The following is a 23,160-nucleotide window of genomic DNA, read 5'->3' as shown; positions in this document are numbered from 1 at the left end:
TGGCTCCGTGGTGTTCAGCAAGAATGGCATTTTTTTTAAAACTTTTTCCTCATGTGGCAGTCAAGAAAACAGTATGGTTTGAATGCAGTGAAGAATACCCGGCAATGCTCCGGTACCTGGGAGAAACAATGTGCGCTATCATTGGTCTTGAAAGACAATTCCAACAGGTCTCGGTCCAGGTGTAAGCAGCCCGGTGGCTATGAGGAGTAGAGTTAATTAGCTGCACCTGTGTCCACCGCTAAGCCGCCAAAGGTGGCAACTTCTCTGCAGCAGTTATTGCTAAAATATGCCGATTTCTACACTAGCCTGGGTCCCAACTCTTCGTCACATGCTGCGATGTCTGACCTTATAGCTGCTTGTGTACTTTGGGGAGAAAGCCGTTTTGCAAAGTCCTTTTTTAAAATTATTTATGCATCTAAAATGTGTTTAAAACGGTTGTAATGTTTGTAAAGTGTCTTTGAGAATTTTGAGAAGCGCTGTATAAATAAAATGTATCATTATTATTCATTATTGCAGGAGGGCACATGTAATCATAAATACTGTTCACTGAGGATATCAAGTCATACAAATAATGATTATTTGTTTTATGGATCTGTTGGACACATTGCACTTCATTTGAGCTAAAATCTTTTTATTGTCTGCCACTTGTAAATACTGGAAAATTCAAAGGCAGCTAATCAAGTGAGTTTTCAGTCAAGGTCAATGCGACGTCATACATCAGCTTCTGTGAGGACAGCTGTGTTCCAACAAGCACCAGCGTGAGTTATAACAACGACAAACCCTGATTTACAGCAGGACTCACACAGCTAAGGCTGCACAAGGATCAGGCATTTAGGAGTCGGGACAAGGACTTGTATAAAGAGTCAAAATACAGATTTAGCAAGGCGGCGGGAGACGCTAAACGACTTAACTGCCACACCAGCTCTCAGCAAGTGACTCTGCTTCTGTCTGGAGAGGTCTCAGACAGATCATCAACTACAAGCCAAAAGCCCCCCACTCCATGAACGGAGTTACAGTCAGGGCCATGAGTATTTGGACTGTGACACAATGTTTCTAATTTTGCCTCTTTGCACAACTCCAATCGATTTTAAACGAATCAGTCAATATATGGTTGAAGTGTAGACTTTCAGCTTTAATTCAATGGAAAAAACAAAAAATATCTCAATCACCGTTTCGGAATTACAGTCATCTGCATTTTTAGAGGCTCAAAAGTATTTAGACAAACCAACATAATTGTTGGAATGCTGTTAAGCATTCCAACAATTATGTTAGTTCCACTATTATTCCACTATTTCTTCCGTCCCCCTTTTTTTTTAACTCTTCTTCTCCTTCATATTTTAAGCTACAGAAACCGTTCAACGATCAAAATGTTCAGCTCTTTCAGCAGAGGGGTGCTATCTCTCTTCATATTTCTAACCTTTAAACTTTTTGAATTATTAAGCTTTTAGCAACTTTTTTTTGAATGGGTTTCTATGGAGAAGATTTTCAAATCCTCTTAAACTTCTTCAACTTTCAAATCCTTCAACTTCCTCATACTTTCAGCTACAGACACCATTTCAACTTTCAAATGTTGAGAAAACCCTTAACTAATTCATAATTTCTGATATCTTTTAAACTTTTTGAACTGCAGCAATTTCATTTTTATGATTTTTCAGCCCTTTTCTGACTTTATAATGGGTGTGTATTGAGAAGCTTAGAGTGCACCAATTAGTGATGTTGATAAACACACATACACACATGCGCACTACTTAAGTACAGTAACGAAGTATTTATACTTCGTTACTATACACCACTGGTCTCCTCTCCCCCTTTCCCCCCACCCAGCACCACCCTTTCAAAATAAAAGCCCCATGGATTAACTGTATTTAAACAAGCTCAAAATTAGGCTTTTTTGTTAAAAAAATGAATGCTCTTAATACTGCGACAACTACTTCTGCTGCTGCTAATATAGTATTACTACTACTGCTACTACTACTTCTACTATAACTTTTGCTGATGCTACTATTACTACTACTGCTACTGCTACATCAATATTATTACTACCACTACTGCTATTACTACCACAACTACTATTACTTATACAACAACTGCTACTACTACTACTGCTATTCATGCTACTAAAATTAGTAATACTACTACAGCTATTAGTACAACTGCTACTAGTACTACTACTACTGCTACATCTTCTACTGCCATTACTACTACTACTACTACTACTGTGATATTAAATACTATGACCAATACTACAGCTATTACTATGACTGCTGATACTACGTCTTCTACTACTTCTTCTAATTACTAATACTTTTACGACTAATACTTATACTACGACTACTACTTATTCTAATGCTACTAATACTTCTACCAATAATACTTATACTACTACAAATATCACCACTGATGAATTCTTTTAAGCCACAGAAACTGTTCAAATATCAAAATGTTCAGCTCTTTCAGGAGAGGTGTGATATGACTTTTCATATTTGTAATCTTTAAACTTTTTGAATTATTAAGCTTTTTGCAATTTGTTTTTGAATTGGATATCTATTTTCAGCAATGTTTTTGCGATTCATTTCAGTTTTCAGCATTCCAACGCATTTTCAGCAGGAAATGCTTTTTCTAGTTGTGAACATAATCATTATTTTTAATACTTGGAGGACAATCATTTGCAGTCAATGATTGCCTGAAGTCTGCCGCCCATAGACGTCACCAGAAACGATGAGTTTCCTCCCTTGAGATGCTTTGACAGACCTTTTACTGCAGCCTTCTTCAGCTGCTGCTTGTTTGTGGGTCTTTCTGCCTTCAGTTTTATCTCAAGTAAGTGAAAAGCCTGCTCAATTGGGTTGAGCTCAAGTGACTGACTTGGCCATTGAATAATATTCCATTCCTTTGCCTTGAGAAGCTCTTGGGTTGTGTTCACAGTATGTTTTAGGTCATTATACATCTGCACTCCGAGGCGCCATCCAATCAGTTTTGTAGCATTAGGCTGAATCTGAGCAGATAGTTTAACCCTAAACACCTCAGAACTCATCCTGCTACTTCTGTCAGCTGTGACATCATCAATGAACACCAGTGACCCAGTTCCATTTAAAGTTCAAAGTTCAAAGTTCAAAGTTCACTTTATTGTCAAAGTTTCCACATGTGTTATGCATACAGAAAATTTGAAATGCCGTTTCTTGCAGTCCCACAGTGTAATATAGACATGAACATATAACATATAATAGAATAAAATAGAAAAAAAAGTTAAGAACATAAGGGCCTAGATAAAGGATGAACAAGTAGCAGCAGAGAATAAAAAGTGACTGGTGCTGGATGAGGGGAGGGTGTGAGGGGGAGTAGATGTCCTGGTATGTTCCATTTGAGGCAGTGGGGAAGGTGGGTGAGGGGGAGGGTAGAGAGGTCAGGGGAGAGATGGCAGAGATGGCAGGGGGGGAGAGAGGGGGAGCGCGAGGAGAGAGGGAGGGAGAGAGTTCAGCATCCTGACCGCCTGGTGGAAGAAGCTGTTCCTCAGCTGTGACATCATCAATGTTGTTTTCCCCACATTGAGGAAGAGATTGTTATTTTGGCACCAACGGACCAGCTGGTTCACTTCCTTCCTGTAGTTAGTCTCATCGTTGTGGCTGATGAGACCTACCACGGTAGTGTCGTCAGCGAACTTCACGATGTGGTTGGAGCTGTAGTTGGGTTTACAGTCATGGGTCAGCAGGGTGAAGAGAAGGGGGCTGAGCACACAACCTTGGGGGGCCCCCGTACTCAGTGTTAGTGTGTTCGAAGTGTTGTTGTTGACCCGAACAGCTTGTGGTCTCTCTGTGAGGAAGTCCAGCAACCAGTTGCAGAGAGAGGGGCTGAGGCCCAGGTCTGTAAGTTTACACACAAGCTGCTGGGGGATGATTGTATTGAATGCTGAGCTGAAATCTATGAACAGCATTCTGACGTAGGAGTTCTTAGTGTCCAGGTGTGTGAGGGCTGGGTGTAGAGCGGAGGAGATTGCATCCTCTGTGGACCGTTTAGTTCGGTAAGCAAACTGAAACTGGTCCAGGGAGGGAGGAAGGGTGGATTTGATCTGCTTCATGACCAGCCTTTCGAAGCACTTCATGATGGTAGAAGTCAATGCGACGGGGCGGTAGTCGTTGAAGCAGACTGGAGATGACTTCTTCGGCACAGGAATGATGGTGGTTTCCTTGAAGCACGTGGGAACAACAGCCTGGCTCAGGGAGGTGTTAAAGATGTCGGTGAGGACATCCGTGAGCTCCTCTGCGCAGTCCCTCAGCACACGACCAGGAATGTTGTCAGGTACCGCAGCCTTGCGGGTATTAATCCTCAGCAGTGTGCTCCTCACACTGGCTGGGGACAGGCACAGAGCCTGGTCGTCGGTGGGGGGGGGGTGGTTTTCTGCGCAGGTGTGTTGTTCTGTGCTTCGAAGCGTGCAAAGAAGCAGTTCCATTGGCAGCCATTCATGCCCATGTCATAGCACTGCCTCCACCATGTTGAACGGATGATGTGGTTTATTTCGGATCATGAGCCGTTGCTTTCCTTCTCCACACTTCTCTCTTTCCATCATTCTGCTACAAGTTCATCTTGGTTTCATCTGTCCAAAGAATCTTGCTCCCAAACTGGTCAGGCTTCTTTCAGATGTTTTCTAGCAAAGTCTAATCGGGCCTTCCTGTTCTCCAGTGTCACCAGAGGTTTGCACCTTGTTGTAAACCCTCTGTACTTAGATTCATGAAGGCGTCTCTTGATTGTAGACTACCTCCTCCAGAGTGTTCTTGACTTCAGTAGACGTTATGAAGGGTTTTTCTTCACCAAGGTACACCAATGTTTTTAACCTAATAATGGCCTCCTTCACTTGCATTGACACCTTTTTGGTCCGCATGCTGAGAGTTCCAAGGACCAACTACCAAATGCAAATATAACATTTTGAATCCTATTGTCGGCATCATTTATCGACAGAACAGGCCACACCTGGCCATGAATCCGTTTGTCAGACAATTGTCCAATTACTTTTGAGCCTCTGAAAATGTGGGTGGCTGTATAAAAATGGCTGCAATTCCGAAACGGTTATTGTGATATTTTAGTTTTATCCATTGAATTAAAGCTGAAAGTCTACACTTCAACCACATATTGACTGATTAATTTCAAATCCATTGGAGTTGTGTAAATAAGCTAAATTAGAAAAATGTTGTCATACTTATGGCCCTGACTGTAGTTGTTGTTGGTTGTTAAATGTTATGCACCACCTGTCATGTCAAATTCCTTGTATGTGCAACATACCGTGGCAATAAACAGTTCTGATTCTGGTTCATTTACATACAATTCTGCCACTGGTTTTTGATTAAATTAACAGAATTATGAGTCACTTTCAATTATCACAGACGCTATGCCTATGCAGTATGCACATGAATGATAGGAGCTAGGTGTTCGTGATTTCGATGCGAGTAGAACGTTTGTTTTGCTATGCAGACTTTCTAAAATCAATCTGGATATGCCAAACAACACATTTGCAGTCTGAACAAGGCCCATGTAGGGAAATGCATGTCACAGGTGCAATAAGAACAGGCTGAAAAAGCTTTAAACAGAGACAGTATCAACTTTTTTGATGATACAAAAAATTATGGATTTTTTTTATGTATATTTATTTTCAGTTTAACTTAGTTAACCTACTATGGATGTGGTTGCTTTGAATAACCAATTATTGAAGAGTGAGTGACATTTATTTGGTTCAATAACTTCTAAGGTCATGTGGATTGAGGCTGGATCTTCAGAGCAGAATTGCAAAGAATATGAGCACGAGAGAGACACAGAGAGAGGGACGCAGTTATTCATTTTCAGGAAAGGTTTCCTAAGATGCACAACCTGCCCTGGAGATGACAATAATGAAAGAAGTTCAATGCATACATTCCATACATTTTGTGTATTTACGGTTTGTTTTTTATCAGTGCAATTTAAAAGTAATTTTGCCAATTTTCAATGTTCAAATCACAGTTTTTAATTCCCACAAAAAAGGGTATTTTGGTCTTGGATGTGGATGGAGTCCGTGACCTTTCTCCGGCCATCTGCTGACTCTTGGTTGATAACTTTGACCCCTCCCAGGTCGATGCTGTGACCTGTTTTGCTGTGGTAGTCACAGAAGGCTGTGTGCCAGCTTGCATTATTCATTCAGTCTTTTGCATATCGGGCCCTGAACAGCTGAATACAACTATATGTATACTGTCATAACCTTTGTGTCCCAATCCGCAAGTAACTCCCCTTTTCAACATCATTGGTTTCCTTTCCGTGTCTACAGCTGCTGGAGAACACTTTGCTTCTCAGCTCTTGCTGCTCAGGGAGATAACATGACCTCATCCTTGTACTTAATTCCCCCCACTGTCTCCCAGTTTGACCCTGTGTTGACTTAAGGGTTGCTGCTGATTGTTTTGAAGGCTTAAAATGGACCGGATGGTCCGGGCCTTTTTGGTTAGCTCATGGAAAGCTCAGAGTGATTCCACAGAGGGCTCTGGCTTTTCAGGTTTTCAGACTCTAGGCTGTGGAAGAACCCTTTTTTTAAATCAAAATCTGCAAAACTTATTTTATTCTTAAGTGTTTCAATGGAAGTCGGCATGGCTGGGAATGTATTAACGTTTGTGTCGTGCATGTGTGATCAAATATATTGAGTTTATTATTTTACCATTTACCATTATTGTTTTCCATGCATATTTTAATAATTCCAGTCCCATTTCAAACATCTAAGTCTCCCTAATGATTCAGTCCTGAGGTTCATTGAGTGAACATTTAAATCACTTTGCTGTGGCAAGAATGTCACAGGACACATACAGCGCTCACACGCACACACTAGAGTTTCCAGAGGCACGACTTAACAATAGTGCAATTGTGCATTCTAAGCTGAAGCCCAGATGTCCAAGGTAACAACAACAAACATTCCAGGCATCTGCTTCATGAAAGATGATGAACACGAGGTCAATTTGGCAGTAATGTGTATATATATACACATATACAAATGACAAACAAATACACAAATCCATAACCTGAGACCAGATTCTAAGGGAATTCAAGCTGAATATGAAAGAAGAGGGGCTGAAGGCTACCTCAGTTTGTGGAGAAACTGCTGAGTGTGAAATGTTCGGTCCTCAAACGACAGATTTACAGATTCCGCCAGCACAGAGAGCCCTGACGCAAAAAAAACAAGCTTCAAGTCACCTTTCAGATCCATCGTCAACTTTTTCCAATTTTAAGTACAGCAGATGGTTCTCAAAACGGCACGGCAAGGTTCAACCTGGAGAACAAATGCTTTCTTTTGACCATGACTATGCTACAGCTCTAGTACATCAACATAAGGCACACATACACACACATTGAAAACATCCTAAAAGAGGAAGGAATCCAATTTTAGATGACATTCACCAAGCTGCATATTCCCTCGACCCCAAACCTAAAACAAAGCAAGTGAAGCCGTGCAAGAGCTTCAACGGAGAGGCTACAAAGTGTAAGAGCCACGCGGAGTAACAGACGTGCCACCGCTGCTTGAACAGCTCCGACAAAAAAGGCACCGTGGCAGCACGTCAGGAGACGAGGAGAATCAGAGACAGTCAAACAGACACAGGACAATTTCCTCCAAAACATTTAATGAAAGACTCATTCTTGAGTCTTGAGACAAACACAGGACATCATTAGAAGAACCTTTCATATAATGCATACGATTCAAAAGGACATGTGCAGCCCCGATAAGCCTTGATGTACAAAAGCCCTTTGATTGGGTTAATTGTGAATTCTTATATCAAACACTAGAAAGATTTGGTTTTACTAAATAATCAACTCAACGTATTGGAGCCATTTACCAGCAACCTACTTCAAGGATAACGGTGAATGTCTCCTTTAACTTAGAGAATTGTGCTAGAAAGAGGAGTGAGACAGAGATGTGCTTAGCCCTACCCTGTTTGCTATCTAGATTGAACCATTGGCCCGAGCGATTCCTCAAGATAGGAAATGGAGGGGGGACAGGGAACATAGAATTGGCCTTTTTTTGTGAATGATGTGAATATATATCGAACATATGTCAATGCCTCCTTTTCGAGGATGATGGGGATCATACAGAAATGTCATTTATATGCAGTACATAGCTGTAATATTTCAAAAACTTAAATTCTATTTTTTAATTATGCACCACAGGCTGGCTGGGGGATTCAAAATCAGTCAAAATACCAATGGGGTATATGTAGCAAAGAAGGTATCACTGTTGTTTGAGGATAATTATAATCACATTAAGCAAAACATTCGAAAGGATACAGAAAGACGGTTGTTTATTTCAATTCTTACCAGTAAAACAATTTACAGAGTGGGGGAAATTAAATCTATTTGGGGAGGGAAGAAAGCCAGAGTTCGACACACTACACTCCAGTTGCCACAGCACAACGGTGGGATTTTAAGATGTATTTCTATGCAGCCCAACTTCAACCACTGATTTCGTGGTGTGATGATAGCTTGATGGCTGGGTGGAATGCGATTGAGACACATATCCCTGGCTACCACACCCAAACACTCTTGGGAGTAAAGGCTCTTCCTGGACAATATCATGAGTATGATCGATCTAATTACAATATTTACTTTTGAAATCTGGTTCACTGTACTGCAACTGAAAATGGAGAATTTGTCAAGATTTGAAAGACGGAGTATTACAACAACAAAAAAGTAAATAGGGAGGCAGCTGAAGAAAAGGATCTAGTGGTAAAAGTGATGGTCAATATGTATCAACCAAAAACATTGGGGATTGTTTCTAAACTTGATCATACTTCAATGGAATGTCAGGCTGAAAGGACATTTTGTTGTCAAACTTAGTGGTAAAAGGAATTGAACATCATCATTTCAGAAGAAGAATGGCATCAAGTGTGGGTAAAGACATCAACACATTCCCAGTAATGGAGAGTATATGATTGGAAAACTGAAATCTGTTTCTTTATTAAGCCTAATATAGAATGGTAAATGGACTGTACTTGTATAGCGCTTTTCTAGTCGTTCGACCAATCTAAGTGCTTTAACACTACATTTCATCATTCACCCATTCACACGCATTAGTACACTGGCAGGGGCAAACACCCAAGGTGCCACCTGCATCAGGACTAACTTACTCATACACATTCACACACCGCAGGAACAGCCTGCATCGAACAGCAGGAAGAGGAGCAATTTGGGATAAGGTGTCTTACCCAAGGACACATCGACACGGACTAGCAGTGCCGGTAATCGAACCACCGATACTCTGATTGAAGGACGACCCTGCTCTACCACTGAGCCACAGTCGCCCCTAACTCTTTCTAAGGCAACAAACTTGACTTGATCTAAATCCTTCTCACAGCTGGCAGGAAGGCCATCACAAGAAACGGGCTTGTAACTGAGCCTCCCACACACACACACACACACACACACACACACACACACACACCTACACACACACACACACACACACACACACACACACACACACACACACACACACACACATACAATGTTAGATAGAGTACAGGAAATATGTGTGTTGGAAACAAAAGACTTCTAAGAGTAAAAGGAGATGAGTTTACCAGAAAATAAGAAATAAAGACATCAGCAATGTAAATTATTGTATAAAAGTTGTAATAAACAAATAGTACTTTATCACGCATCACTAGTTGTAAACTGTATCCTATTTGCAGTTGTAAGTTTTGATATTGTATTTTTGTTTTATTTGTGTATGTATGAAGTCAATAAAGTGAAAAAAAATGAAGTAACTTGTAACGTGTTATTGCAAATGGATGGAAGGAAAGGAGAGAGAGCAAGCCGACTTAGCGGCAGCCGCAGGTAGTTATGTCACCTCCGGTGGCACCTCCAGCTGCCGGAGAGATGCCACGGCAGCCGTCGGGGTTTGTTGTTCATAATGAGGCACCATCAGGGAAAGAATGTGCTGCACATATTTAACCACAGGTGTGTAGTGGTTTACTCCACAGCAGCGATCTGGCAGGATTTACCAATCGGGTAGCGATCGGTCGTTGTTCCTCTGTAGTGTATATGTGCTGATAAACGACAACGTGATATTGGATCGGTGGATAGTCTCACATTCTAGCTGATCCCCGATCCAGCATTAGGTTCTATCGAAGCCATTTTAGGCACTGGTATTGGAACAACTCTCGTGGACGACTAACTGTAACTCCTGAGCTCAAACCGCCCGGTGGTCAAAGTCACATCTCTAAGTATCATCTCTGTACACTCACTTCAAGAAATCCAGTCCTTATGAGTTATCTAAAAGAAATTAGGCATCTTTTCCAATTCTCTCCCAGAGCCCATGCATGTACATTTTGGAATACTTCTTGAAAACTCAAAAAGCTAACAGTTCTTGGGCTCTTGATGAATGCTGAGCTATCAGGACGCACATTACAGGCTGCATTCTCCCAATCAATGATACATGGGCAAAAAGCAAACATTTCCTTGGTTTCCATGGCAGTGTTTGCTCATCCTGATTGAAGATTCGAAAAGGAGTTGGAGGTCAGGAGAAAGCACCAGACCAGCAGTTGGTTGATGATGGCATCAGAGATGATCTCAGCAAGAGCTCTGCGATCCCCCAGTCAGGAGCAGATGGCTGACCAACATGATGTGTTGAAAGCCTCTTCTGTTGTGGGTCTGCCAAAGCAGTGATGTGACTGTTTTTGAAATAACGGGTGCTTGACATTCAAGTCAAGGCTTGACATTCATTCGATGATAGAGTTTGGCATTTTGGTTTCTAAGTCATTTCTCTTCAGCAGTCGCTGGCTAATTGCTCCAACTGTCACAATTGAAATGAAAGCCACCCAGTGAGCTGGACTCTGAGTTGACAATTATATGAGGATATGAGTGATTCAAAGTCATTCTAAGAGAGTCGTACGAGTTGCTGTTAAAAAAAAAGCTGCTGAATGAAACTTCAAATTTAAGTGTCAAATCCAATTAATATGCCTGACATGACAAGAATGATTCATTGATGAGTCAGCCATCATGAGGCAAGGCAAAGTTATTATTGCACATATCCTTTCTATCAGAAGCTGGTCCGTTTGAATATTGACTCAAGGTACATGTTCAAAATTGTCCTACGTGGCATTTGTTATGATCTTCATTGTAGTGTGCCATACAATCTGACCATCTCTTAAATCATCTGAAAGTAATCTAATCTTTCTTATAAAATCTTCTTTGTCTGAATTGAAGCTTTCCTCAAGTCTCTATATTGTGACCATCGTCTTGCTTGGCCTGTATGCGCATGTCTTTTGCTTCAAAGGTTTTCACACACTTTAAACAAGCCTCCAATCTGAGATGGTGGATGTCTATGCCATAACAGTGTCTTGATACATCAGTGTATTTTGCTTATGGTTTAACTTCTTCTTCCTGGGGACTTTCTGTGGAAGGGTTGTAGACTGCCAACTGTTTGGACTCGGGTCAACAGGGAGCCCAAGCCACATGAATAATGCATGGTGTCTGCTCTCAGGCATACAGCCCCGTCTGTGCTGCCACTGCACATGCAGCGCCGGGGTCTGAGTTACGGAGATCACAGAGAACAGCGGCGGATACGACAGAGAGACAGAGAGACAGAGAGTAGGGGGGGACAGAGAAACACAGACGATAATACCAATCACAGAGAATGTAAAAATGTGACCGTGGATACTTGAGAATGTACGAGAAAATATTTTAGACTAAATGATTATTTTAAAAAGAAACTTGCAAAAACTTGCAGGTGCGCTTCTGGTCCATGCGAGTACGGTCTAAAAAGCGTGTGTTTGTGGAGTATGACCGGATTAATGAGACTTGGATTATTATTATTAATAAATGAGTGTTATTGTGTGAGAGCCTGTATATAGTTTGATATCGTTTTGCATACTGCCCCAATTAACATCAATTCTTCAAGACATTTCTCCATATTTTGGATTTTTCGTTCATCGTGGAGATATGCGAGTTTTTTTTCACAAATTCAAGGTAACACCGGGATGAACATTGGTATACAAATGATCAGTTTGTGATATGGTCTTTAAAGACAGAAGAAGAAAATAGCCTAAAACTTTCCAAAACGTCTTAAATAATGTTAAGAAGCCGAGAGTCAGTGAGATGTGGACACCCGGGGGGGATAGGTAGAGAAGGAGTATGCGAAAATACCACAGGGAGCGTCGGGCAGATTGGCCATCTGGACCTCTGAGCTGACAGCATGACATGTTCCAAGTGCAGCAAACGTGGAGCAAATTCACCAAGCAGGCCCCCCTCTTGAGATATCCAACACATTACACAGGAAGCGTAATTAGAGGGCTGGTGGGGCCAGCAGTGAGCGTCACCGTGAACAGAACGGTCGACCAGAGATCAATGTTCTGCTCTCTAAATTAATGAGGCTAAAGTTGATGTGACGGCCTCGTCAACGTCGATCTGGGGACGGGATAGGACAGACTTCTAACAGGCGTGAATGGAGACGCGAAACAGGGCAGCGGCTGATTAAATTACAGCGGGCAGCAAGCATAAACACACACACACACACAATAAGAAATGCTTCATACACACTTGAACACAGAAAAATGATGAATGAATATTTTAATTTGACCAATTCAATTTGCTCACCAATAAAGTCATTATTCTCATTATAAAACATACTGTTGAAAGTAAACAAAGAATACAGCTGCATACTAAATATCAACAAATTCAAAGGGGGGGAGAAGAGAAATGTACAATAGAAAATCATCATTTTCAGGTGTAGAAAGATTATGTCTGAAGGTTGAAACAAACAATTCACAACTCAGTGCGTCTCCAAGCCTAATTGGGAACTCATAACGGATGAAACACAAGCACACAGGGAGCCGTGCACAGCAACATCTGGAGTGTCTTCGAGGGGAGAGATGCAGATTATTGGGAGGAAAGTGAAGCACGTATTGAACATAAGTCATAAAATGTAAACAGTGCTCGAGGTTATCTTTCAGACAAGATCCTCTGAATGAAGACTGCTGCCGTTGTCAGATCGTTTGTTCACAAAGACTTTTACATTACACACAGAAGAAAAACGAAAGCCAGAGTACTGCTGGACGTGAGGGAAAGTTGAGGCTTTCTTTTAAAAGAGCAACTCCTGGACATGTTACACCCCATGGGTAGGAGAGCCAACAAATGCTCCATTTGGCTCTTTGGTATTTGGTGTTGAAAATGGCAGAAACACATATTCATAAAGTACAACATTAACAACATTAAAATTGCAGAAAATTACATTTTACCCTTGATAGGAGCTTTTTCTCCCCCCCCCCGCATTCCTTTGCTTCCGATTGCCCTTACTGTCCTCAAAATCAAACGAAGTAGTCGAGGTTTGATTGCAATTAGAAACAACTCGGAAAAATGTTTTTTTTTTTTTTTTTTTTTTTTTCTTAAAAAAAAGCAAACAAACAATCAAACGAAAAAAACTTCACCAAAGGTCAGTGGCTGGGGGACAGTTTGCTTTCCCATCTGGCAAACTATACCCCAGCTGCCGCCTTGATTTCCACCTGATGGAGCGGAATCGTCGAAAATGACACACAGACACTCCTTTTTTTAATAATGTTTCTGCTCCAGTGAGGCACATTTACACCATCCTAGCCTTTGATTAGTCTTTCTTAAACAAACATATATATATTGAAAGGTGATAACATGATGCTCAATATGGAATCAAAATAGGGAAACCCACTTTAAATTATACACGGCTGTGTTAGCAGAGCGGTCGGAGCCACCTCTTCAGTGCATTTGTCATTCGTAATTCATTGCTCAGTTTACACTTTTTAAAGCCTCTTGAATTTGTACAGTCTCTCGCCTCTTTTTTTCAACACAATGCCACATTGTCCTCGTGGAGACAATAAGCTTTTAATGTCTATACAATAAGCCTCCATGTTGGTTATAACCATCCATTAGTGGCCATGAGTCTTCTTCCAAGGCTCTGCTACCCACCGCAACCCTCTGCGTCAGTGTTTGTGTCGGGATGAAGCACGACGGAATGCAGCAAAGCGGATGACCAGAGACCACAGGTCGAAAAAGAAGACATTATAAAATCTTAGGAAAAAGAAAAGGACAGTATTATCTCCTGTTTGTCTTGGTCAGTGGATGCCCTCAGCGTGGAGGTTTTTTTAAACGTATCCTTGAATGTGAATGATGGGTTCTCTGCATATGTCTTTCTCCTCTATCCCTGTTTCAGTGTGGTTCACTGCACCACCCAAAGCAGTTCCCTTTTAGGGGTTAATGAATGGTAGGCACATCTCCCAGCCAGGCACCAGGTAGCGGGCGCGGGCACGTGTACTCATTCTGCAAGAAAAGAACAAAAAAAAGAAAAGGGCAATATAGTTAAATCCATTTAACAGCTGGTCTGTGCCAGTTACAGAGGTGGTGCTTACAATGTAAAGTTAATTGCAGTGTCCAGTGACTTGATAACGGCACAATGGGGCTGTGATAGAGCCAGCAAAGGAAATTAGGCTCGGCAATTAAGCAGATGATGAAATCCAATGTACTCAGATAGCTTAGAAAGCTGAGGTGGAGAGACTTCCCCAACGTCTTATACAGAGATCAAATAAAAGCTCCACACAGAGAACTCGTACAAGTATTTGTGTTGAAAATTGTAATTTGGGATGAAATAATTCAATTAAGAAGATTTGTTCAATTGAACCCGCTCACCTAGAAATGTTGTCACATTACGTCAGGTTTTTTGCAACAACAGATATTCTAATTATCCTCCCGTCAAGCAATGATCGGCATCTGAACAACAGCTGGAATAGCAACTGTCATTCTGTCAGTGTATGCAAGTTAATTACATGACAAGTGCCATCAAGACTTTTGTTTGTCAGATGGATGGTTATCTTTAGAAATACTTACTGCATTTACATTGACAGTGATACAGAAGAACACGCCGTCTTATGTTTCAATACATTTTTTCAATAATGCAAAAATAGAGTGCTTATATTTTCAATGTATCCCCAATGCAGCACGCGTTACATTTCCAGAGTCAGTATACAATACATTTACTAAAGATAAACAGGTTCGTTCGTATCGCTTAGCATGTTGGCATCACTAGAAATCGTGACGAGTGAATAATTCGGGGCATTTACATGCTTTCCCACAGGTCAACAACTCAAACTTGTTGAGAGGTGGATGCACATTTTGTGAGAATCTTTTTTTAAACATTTTGCTGTTATTTAAGAGCCTCGTGCTTTGGATTGATCTTCACACTGAAGGAGTCAAACTCGCATATCCAAGTTTGCCTCTGAGCAACTTGGCTACAGGTAAATCCACCTCGCCTTAATAACACAAGTGCTGTGAGTTTTTGCCAGGCTCAGCAATTTCTAAAGCTTTCAGAATCTGCTCGAGAAATTACCCCCGGTCGACTTTTTGCTGCTCAAGCCGAGATTGTTGTCGGTGTGAAAGCAGATCTCTGCAACGCGGGGTTTCAAGACGAGTATGCCCTGAGCACGACTTTTATTTAAACGTTATCAAACAGGCTGATAAGCCTTCACTCCAACTCTTTATCTCCGTCTCAGGTGGATGTGAGCGGAGCGAAGACAGCTGCCTGCACAAATTGTCATGTCTTAGAGTCAGACAATCCCACCAGAGCACAAAAACAGAAGCAACTCGCAGCAAAAAAAAGCTCAGGCACATTGTGAGCACATGCGCGTTGAGGTGAACTCTGAAGCGAGTGACACAGACACAAAAAAAAGAGCCGTGCAGGCAGCCCTCTGATCAGGCACACACACACACACACACACACACACACACTTAAACAGACACACATCAGCATAGGTGGAATAAAGATGCAACAAATGAGGAAATTAGTCGATCGTCGCCCCATTTAAATGTTGTCATTACACAGGATTTAATATGACACTTCTTTGCCCCATTACAGTAATGGAGCATGAGCTGGCCTTGACAGCCTTGTTTATCTCATATAACTGAGTGGATACAGGAAATCCATTATGATAAAAGTAACACACGGCAAGTCGCACAAATGGCAAGATGTATTGTTATATATATGAACAGTCTTATTTGGTGTTTAGTCTCATCTGCAAGTTATCAAACATTCTGCCTGGTTTGTTTATTCAAATGTTTTATTCTCATCGGCTCAAACACATTTTTCCATGGTGCTGTGTAGAATCCGGTGAGTGGTCAAATGTTGGCAGCAAATGGAAAGTAATTCTCTGTCACGTCTCTCGTGTCTGAATTCGAGCGGTGTTTCCCACACCCCTTGTTGAGCGACTGCAGGATTGCATCGCTTGTTAGACAGTGGTTACAGGGCCGACTCTTGTGCCTCGTTGTGCTTTATTTGTTGGGAAATGCCCACCATTTTCACAACAAGAGTGCATAAGCAATCATTTCCTTCATTGTGTTGTTTTTTTTCTCCTTTCTGTGGATTTGTTGCTGTCATAATGTATCATGCAGTTATTTCAGCCCCGCTCCAATGTGTGCTTTATGGACACAGCTGAGCTGTTATTTGTGAGAACTCATTATGCTTCAACAAGATTTTCTTCAAGTGCTTCGTTAATGAGGACCACTGGAATTCACTCTACTGCCTGTGCCTCTTTCAACACTTTCATTGCAAACAGCCAAAAGTCTTTTGATGGCTGAAAGCCATGGGTTGAAGACAGCACTTTTATTTTTTATTTTTTTTACATCACTTTACATGAAAGGATGCGATGGGCTGTGGATGTTTCTGTCCCCAGACTCCACCAATCCTCATCACGTGTGCTGCCGGCAGTCAAGACTTGACCGACGTCGTTCACGGCGGCAAGGTATTTGTGCCGCGGCTCATCCATGAGGAGGTTTAGTCATCTTTCACCAGGGACACGCGCTTCTCTCTTGCGCTCTCAGAAGTGGCGCTTTCCAGTGGTAAAAAGGGAACTAAAGTGATTTGCTGCCGGTTCTCTGGCATTGATATCGGAGTCACCTGGACTGCACTATCCTTTCACAACAGAGCAACATCTTTAATGCATCAGAAGGAGCATTTGTCTCCCAGTGGCAGCCTTTTGAAAATGCTGCAAAAAGCAAGGAGAGGGTAGCTTCCTCGGCTATAGCAAAAGTGGGAGTTACGACAAGCTGGCAAGGGTCCAGGGTGAACTTGGCAGACATTATGATCAGGGGTCCTTCTCTCCCAACAATGCACCATGGCAGCGCGTTGTAGAACTGTAGCCGTTGGCTATTTACACTGTTCAAGATCTCGGAGAACCTGTGTCACTGAGCCACAAGAAATCTGCTCTGCCTCAAAGACAAGCCAGTAGCATCCTGGAAAGTTGAGTCTGATTTAGAATAAGTCTTAGTGACAGAGGATTTATTTTGCTCACGGACAAACACCCACTACCCTTTGTGGATCCCGGACCACCCGATAACAATATACCTTTGGGAGGCCCCTCTACATCCCATCAGCCTTCAGTGCTTGATAATATTAGTAAGAACTCCTGCTAATTTAAACCAGACTCTGGTGTGATAGCACTCAAAGTACTGTTCAAAATTAACAAACTATATAAAAGTAATTCTCAAAGAACCTTGAACCTTTGCCAACAAAAGCCACAGAGATAAATTCATTTACAGTCAGAGCAAATCTGGAAATGCATGTGTGATTTTGTATGCAGTGTTGCAGGTGAAGGGACATGCGTTGTACAAGGGAAGCTCTCGAGGACCTGCTGCGACCTGCATGGCGAGGCTCACTTGACTCTGCCATTGGTAGCTGAGCTAACTATACTGCCTGCACACTGCTAATGCTACGTTGGTGTCTTATATCCGCTGCCTTATTAACAGCAGTAGCTGTGGGTTTGACCATGTTGTTGTGTGAGTTTTTTTGTTTCTGAAAATGTTTGAGGATGAAACGATTCATTCGAAATAAAATACAATTATTAATTATGTGTACTCCTGTGTCCTCTCCATCTTTGACATTTCTCCAGTCTGCATAGCGTTCGTTGAAGTCGCCCGCATTAAAACATCTGAGGGAGAATTCTGTGAAAACAAATGCAATACAGAAAGTGAAAACTGACCGATATCGGGATATTCCTAAAAAATGTAAAATCTGTATAACTAGAAGTTCTGTTTACGTGAATATTCATGATGAATACAATGCTATATAGGTTGGCTTACTACAATTCTTTAGTTATTTTTTTCTAATGTTCATTATATTGCAATTGAAAATGTTTCAAATCTCAATTTGTAAATTTTTGGCAGGAGCTTTATTACCTTTCATCGTAAGCACTTCGTTTACTCGGACCACATTTTAATTTAAGCTTGGAATGAGATAGTAAAATGACTTCAAATCTTACTTGGTTATAGTCGAGCTGTAAACATGAAGACAGAAGAAAATAGAGAAAATAAAGTATTCTGGCCTTGTTCACAGAATTAGGGTTACAATGTGTAACCATTGATTCTGATACAAGATATCAGATGCAACACACCAGTAAGACTGTATAATCCCTCCAACTATCAGCAACATTAAAGATGCAGTTGCACCAGCCCTATTGGCCCAAGCAATATGATTTTATGTTATCAGAACAAAGCTCCAAAATGCATTATCTGTTCAATTTAAATGTCAGCTGAGATGACACGTACAGGACTGTGAACACCGCAAAATAACCTTGTTTACAGGAAACCAACTGTTGGGGTTTGTGAGGACGTAAAATCTATTTAAAATCCATCTACTTCTCAAAAACAAACCCAGGTATTCCTTTGGTGAAAACTAAAAACAGAAACAAACCTGACACAAACCTTTGTGGTCAGTCCACTCTGCTTTAAAATCATTGCGTACACAACAAAACAACACTATCAATCATAAATGCTGTTCCCCTGCAATGGATGCATTCCAAAGGGAAACCTACTACTTCCAACATTCAATGTTCGGTCTTTTGAAGAACACAGGTTACATGTGTCCAGATCGGTCCCTGCAAACACCCACGTCTACTAAACGTCTTCATGTGCGTTTAACTCGGAGGCGAATTAGCATGCGACACACATGATGTAATTACTTTGCTGTGATTAAGGACAGCTGGAAGTAACAGACATATACCAGCCACTCTCAAAGGGTTCACAAGGCTGTTCAATTAGCCCGTTCTATCTCCTCACCAGTTTGCCTTTGTGTTCGTGTCACGTTTCATGTTCCTCTATAGACCATGAAAAGAGAGGCAGACAATAGGAAAATATCCCGCTGTGTAAATTCTTAGCAAAAAGTGAATGAAACAATTGAAATGCTGTGTGCACTGCAACTTAGTCTGGTATGTATGTATGTACGTATGTATGAACACAGTTGCTCATGTGTGTTTATATGCACATGTAGTGCGTAGCTGCATGTCTGTTTTAGATTCACACGCGCCGACAAAAAATGAGATAATGTTGGAAATGGATCAGCTCCAATCCAAACAAGCGACACAGACAACGGATGGCAAATTAAAGCATCACAACCGAGCTTATTCCTTCAGACAAAAACAACAATTGTTGTTCTTCCTGGGGAGCTGATGCCTGTATAAGCTCTTGATCTCAGCAACACTTAAACACTGAACACTTCCACTTTTTTCTTAAGCCCTCGCTCTCTCCCTGACACAAACACACTCTCAATCCTCTGATTAACCAAGACCAAGTGATGCTTCTGTCTTTACAAGTCGCAGCATCGGTTCACTTTTTGTTTGATGTTTCAGTCGCTGGTAAAAGAACATCGCGGTAGATTGGCCACTGTGAACAAAGGTGTCTGTAAACGTCTGTAGACGCTGGTTCGGAGAAATTGGGATCCTCTCTTTGATAACGAGACAACTTTGAGTGGAAATAAAAGGTAGATTAATGGACTAATGGTCTGATAACAATTCTACTTGTGATCTCAGCAATGTCACATCAGCCATGCCGGGCTATTACATATATAAAACATTAATGATGCAATACTTGTATCATGGGAAAATTCAACTGTATTTTTTATCTAAGTTGTTATTTCCACAAACATCTGAGATGATATTTCATGTCTACAACACATTTTTAGGTAGTATAAAACACATGTAGTATAGTGCCCAACATATTTGTTTGTTTTGAAACGCATGGCCATCTCTGTTTCGGTAATATGAACCCAGATTAATATGCCAAGAGCATAAATATACGTATATAAAAGATCTTGACAGCAAGTGCAATATTTTTCCTCCAGCCATACTTTATGACCTAGATTTCCAATAACAGCATTCAGACAAGACACCAATTAAGGAAAACATATGGAAAGCAATACGGATACAATAACACACAAGCATCACCACAGAGTTCATGTTATCACACATTGTATCCTCTTGCTGCTGGATGAGTCCAGCCTGAATCACTGGATGTGCAGAGAACAGAGGCTGAACCAGTCACTTTATTGGCAGGTCGGAGGGTAAAACCTATATTTAGCGACCTCATCACCTAATCCAAACCGTAAGAACAACTACCATCCAGCCACGGTGGAATTCTAGCGAACGCTATTCTAAACATGCACATGTGTCTGTGCAACAGAAATGTATTTTTAATATTCTATTATGTCTGTGTGTTGAGTCACCACAGTATCTGAGGGTAAAATAAATAAGCTTAACTGAGCTGAGATGCATTCCTGCTCTCCACTATCCCCGTCTCGAACGACACAAAATACATTCCATTAGAAGCAAGGGCATAATGACACATACTCAAGTGAGCCAGTAAGAGTAAGCTCCTCTAAAGGAGACGCATTTGAAGTTAAACAGAGAGCGATTTGCCGTTTGTATGCATTAGGCACGAGATGCAAACCGTGGTGTACAGGTATAGAGCTCCAACGTCTCCCCGAGGAAATCTGATCGAGTGTGTTGTGGATGGAAGCAAACCGATGGCATGTCTCAGTGTGCGCGCATATCTACGTATAAGAGCATGCACATGCATGCTTATCTGTGCTCGGAGCGTTATGATTTATATGATTGTGATTCATGCAGGTGATGGATGACCACATTAGAAGCAGCAGGTTCACCCCCCCCCCCCCAAGTCTCTCTTTTGAATATTAAATGTGGTGCACAATGAATAAAAAAACATATGTAAATGAATACATAAAGCAAGAAAATGATTTCTTACCCTCGTTAGGATACATGCATCATAGAGGTGCATCCATTACTCGTATTATCACAGTGACAAACCTAGTCCTCAACGAAACATCTTTTATGTTTGTTTTTGTTTTGTTTCTTCGTTTTATGACTAATTTCTGATCTTTCCCTTTTGTTATAAATATCACAAAAATAATGATACCTATGCCTTAAAATGCCTTCGTGTGTGTGTTGCTAGGCAACATGTCGTCTGGCTTAACATGAAAGGGCATGACTATGTAGGGATTTCATGTTTCTGAATGTCTAGAACAACTTTGAAAAGAAGTTTCATCCCACAAAGCTTCAGTGACCACCTGCTCCGACACGACAAGAATACAGAATAGTGTTGCACCATCCACTACAGCGTATTCAGAGAAAAGTATTTCACTCAAAGAAGTCAGCAGAATAAACTCTTAACAAACTGTGTGAACTGAGCATACAGGCTACTGTACAACAATAAAATACAATAAATAGCCTGGCTAATGTTAATTAAATAAAGACATTAACCTTAAATGTGTCCTACATTTAATTTGTATACCTTTGTTTATGTGTTTTATCCTCAATATTTATTGTGTAAATCTGGCTTTACTGTGAGCCAGCGTCCAGCCGCTGTTGTATGTTGATGCAGTGGTGAGCGGCGCTCTCCAAGGTGCTGATCCCGTTGCTGCGAGTTGTCCCCGTGCATCACTAGCGTGGAGCTTATGTGTATGTTTCCTTCATTCATTTCTACAAATGAATGTTCATCAAAGTATACAAACCTACAGGACACATAAGCCAATAAGTTAGCCCACTTGGTGGGGATCAGAAACGGCAAATGTACTGTTTATTAGTTCTCCACAAAATGATTTAATAAAATTAGAGACATTTTAAAAATGTAATCTAATTTGTTTGGTAGTAGATGCATTAAGAATCAAAAACTCTCCAAAATGTTCGACCATGTTGGATGTTTTGAATAAAAAATGATTTCAGAACATTTGAGTCATTTTCTTGTTCTTGTGACGTGGATTCCCATTAAATTTTTGTCTTATTAGCTGATAAGTGGTCAGGAGCAAATCCAACTCCATCACATTTACTGATGACGGTGTAGTGAAAGGCTGGATCGGCAACAACGAAGCGAGGGCCTATCTTAAAGAAGTGGGGGGGGGGGGGCGCCTGTGGGGGACTATGGTGTAAAGCCAACAACCTCTTACTAAATAACAGCAAAACTAAGGAGCTAGTTATTGAAGGCTGGGCACGCTTCGGAGTTTACATGAGTGAAAATCCAACAACAACATTTTATAAAGGAAAGGCAATGCAGTTTAGGAAATGAGTGGGTCCTACAGACCTTCTCCTCTGGTGGAAAGCATCCTGACCAACATATACTCATTCCCAACTCGTCAAATACCGACGCTTTGTCAGGGGCCCTGCACTTCAAACTATAACCTTCTAGGTACCCCTCTGGTGTCGGTGTTAGATGTGTCAGGGACAGCACGGACAGAAAAGATCATGGTTTGTGTTGAAATAAGTACACTTATCACATAACTTATGTATGTTACATTCATTTACATAACAGAACAAAGGTAAAAATAAGTAACTTTGACTTGATTTCGCACAGGACACAAAGAGCGTCAAAGTCCCTGTCTGTCTGACACATCCACCCGCCCCAAACCTCCTCTCTAAGTGGACTGTCCCACTCTTTCTACTATTTCAGTAGCTCTGACGGTCTAACACTGACCCAGTGGTGTTTCCACTCCAGTGAGTTGAACGCCATGTGCATCTCACACAAAGGCTAAAGGGTGCTTTGTGCGTCAGTATGTGACAAGGTGGGAAGTGAGAACGGGTTGTTCTAACAGAAGGGATCACCACTCAGGGCTGTATGCCTGCAGAGAGTGGCGGACCGTCTGATCTGAAGTCCCCACTCTGCAGGATTTACACCACAAGGCGCAGAACCAGCGCTAGCAGGATTATGAAGGATCCTTACCACCATATCGATATACTATTGCAGGTCCTACCCTCAAGCGAATGAATGAATGAATGAATTTTATTTATATGGCGCTTTTCACAGACAGTAGTATCACAAAGTGCTTAACAGAGCAGACATTTAAAAGCATAAAAAACACAATGTGACCCAAGG

The 23,160-nt window shown here is 41.3% G+C and overlaps 2 protein-coding genes across 2 annotated transcripts in view; one reads left to right on the top strand and one right to left on the bottom strand.

Annotated features, from left to right (window-relative positions):
• The window catches only part of LOC306792353 (putative flavin-containing monoamine oxidase A), a gene marked incomplete at both ends in the record, with an annotated part of 54,967 nt that extends 40,759 nt beyond the window's left edge, over positions 1–14,208 (top strand). Inside the window, 1 exon segment of the mRNA XM_079289424.1 lies at positions 14,171–14,208. Coding sequence (XP_079145550.1) covers positions 14,171–14,208 — 38 coding nt within the window.
• The window catches only part of LOC306792352 (leucine-rich repeat transmembrane neuronal protein 4-like), a gene marked incomplete at its 5' end in the record, with an annotated part of 40,827 nt that continues 31,749 nt past the window's right edge, over positions 14,083–23,160 (bottom strand). Inside the window, one exon of the mRNA XM_079289423.1 lies at positions 14,083–14,277. Coding sequence (XP_079145549.1) covers positions 14,212–14,277 — 66 coding nt within the window. The 3' untranslated portion in view covers positions 14,083–14,211. The remainder of the gene's footprint in view (positions 14,278–23,160) is intronic.

Source organism: Melanostigma gelatinosum, assembly GCF_949748355.1.
Source record: "Melanostigma gelatinosum genome assembly, chromosome: 18".
NCBI lineage: Eukaryota > Metazoa > Chordata > Actinopteri > Perciformes > Zoarcidae > Melanostigma > Melanostigma gelatinosum.
This window is presented reverse-complemented; position numbering and strand designations above follow the sequence as displayed.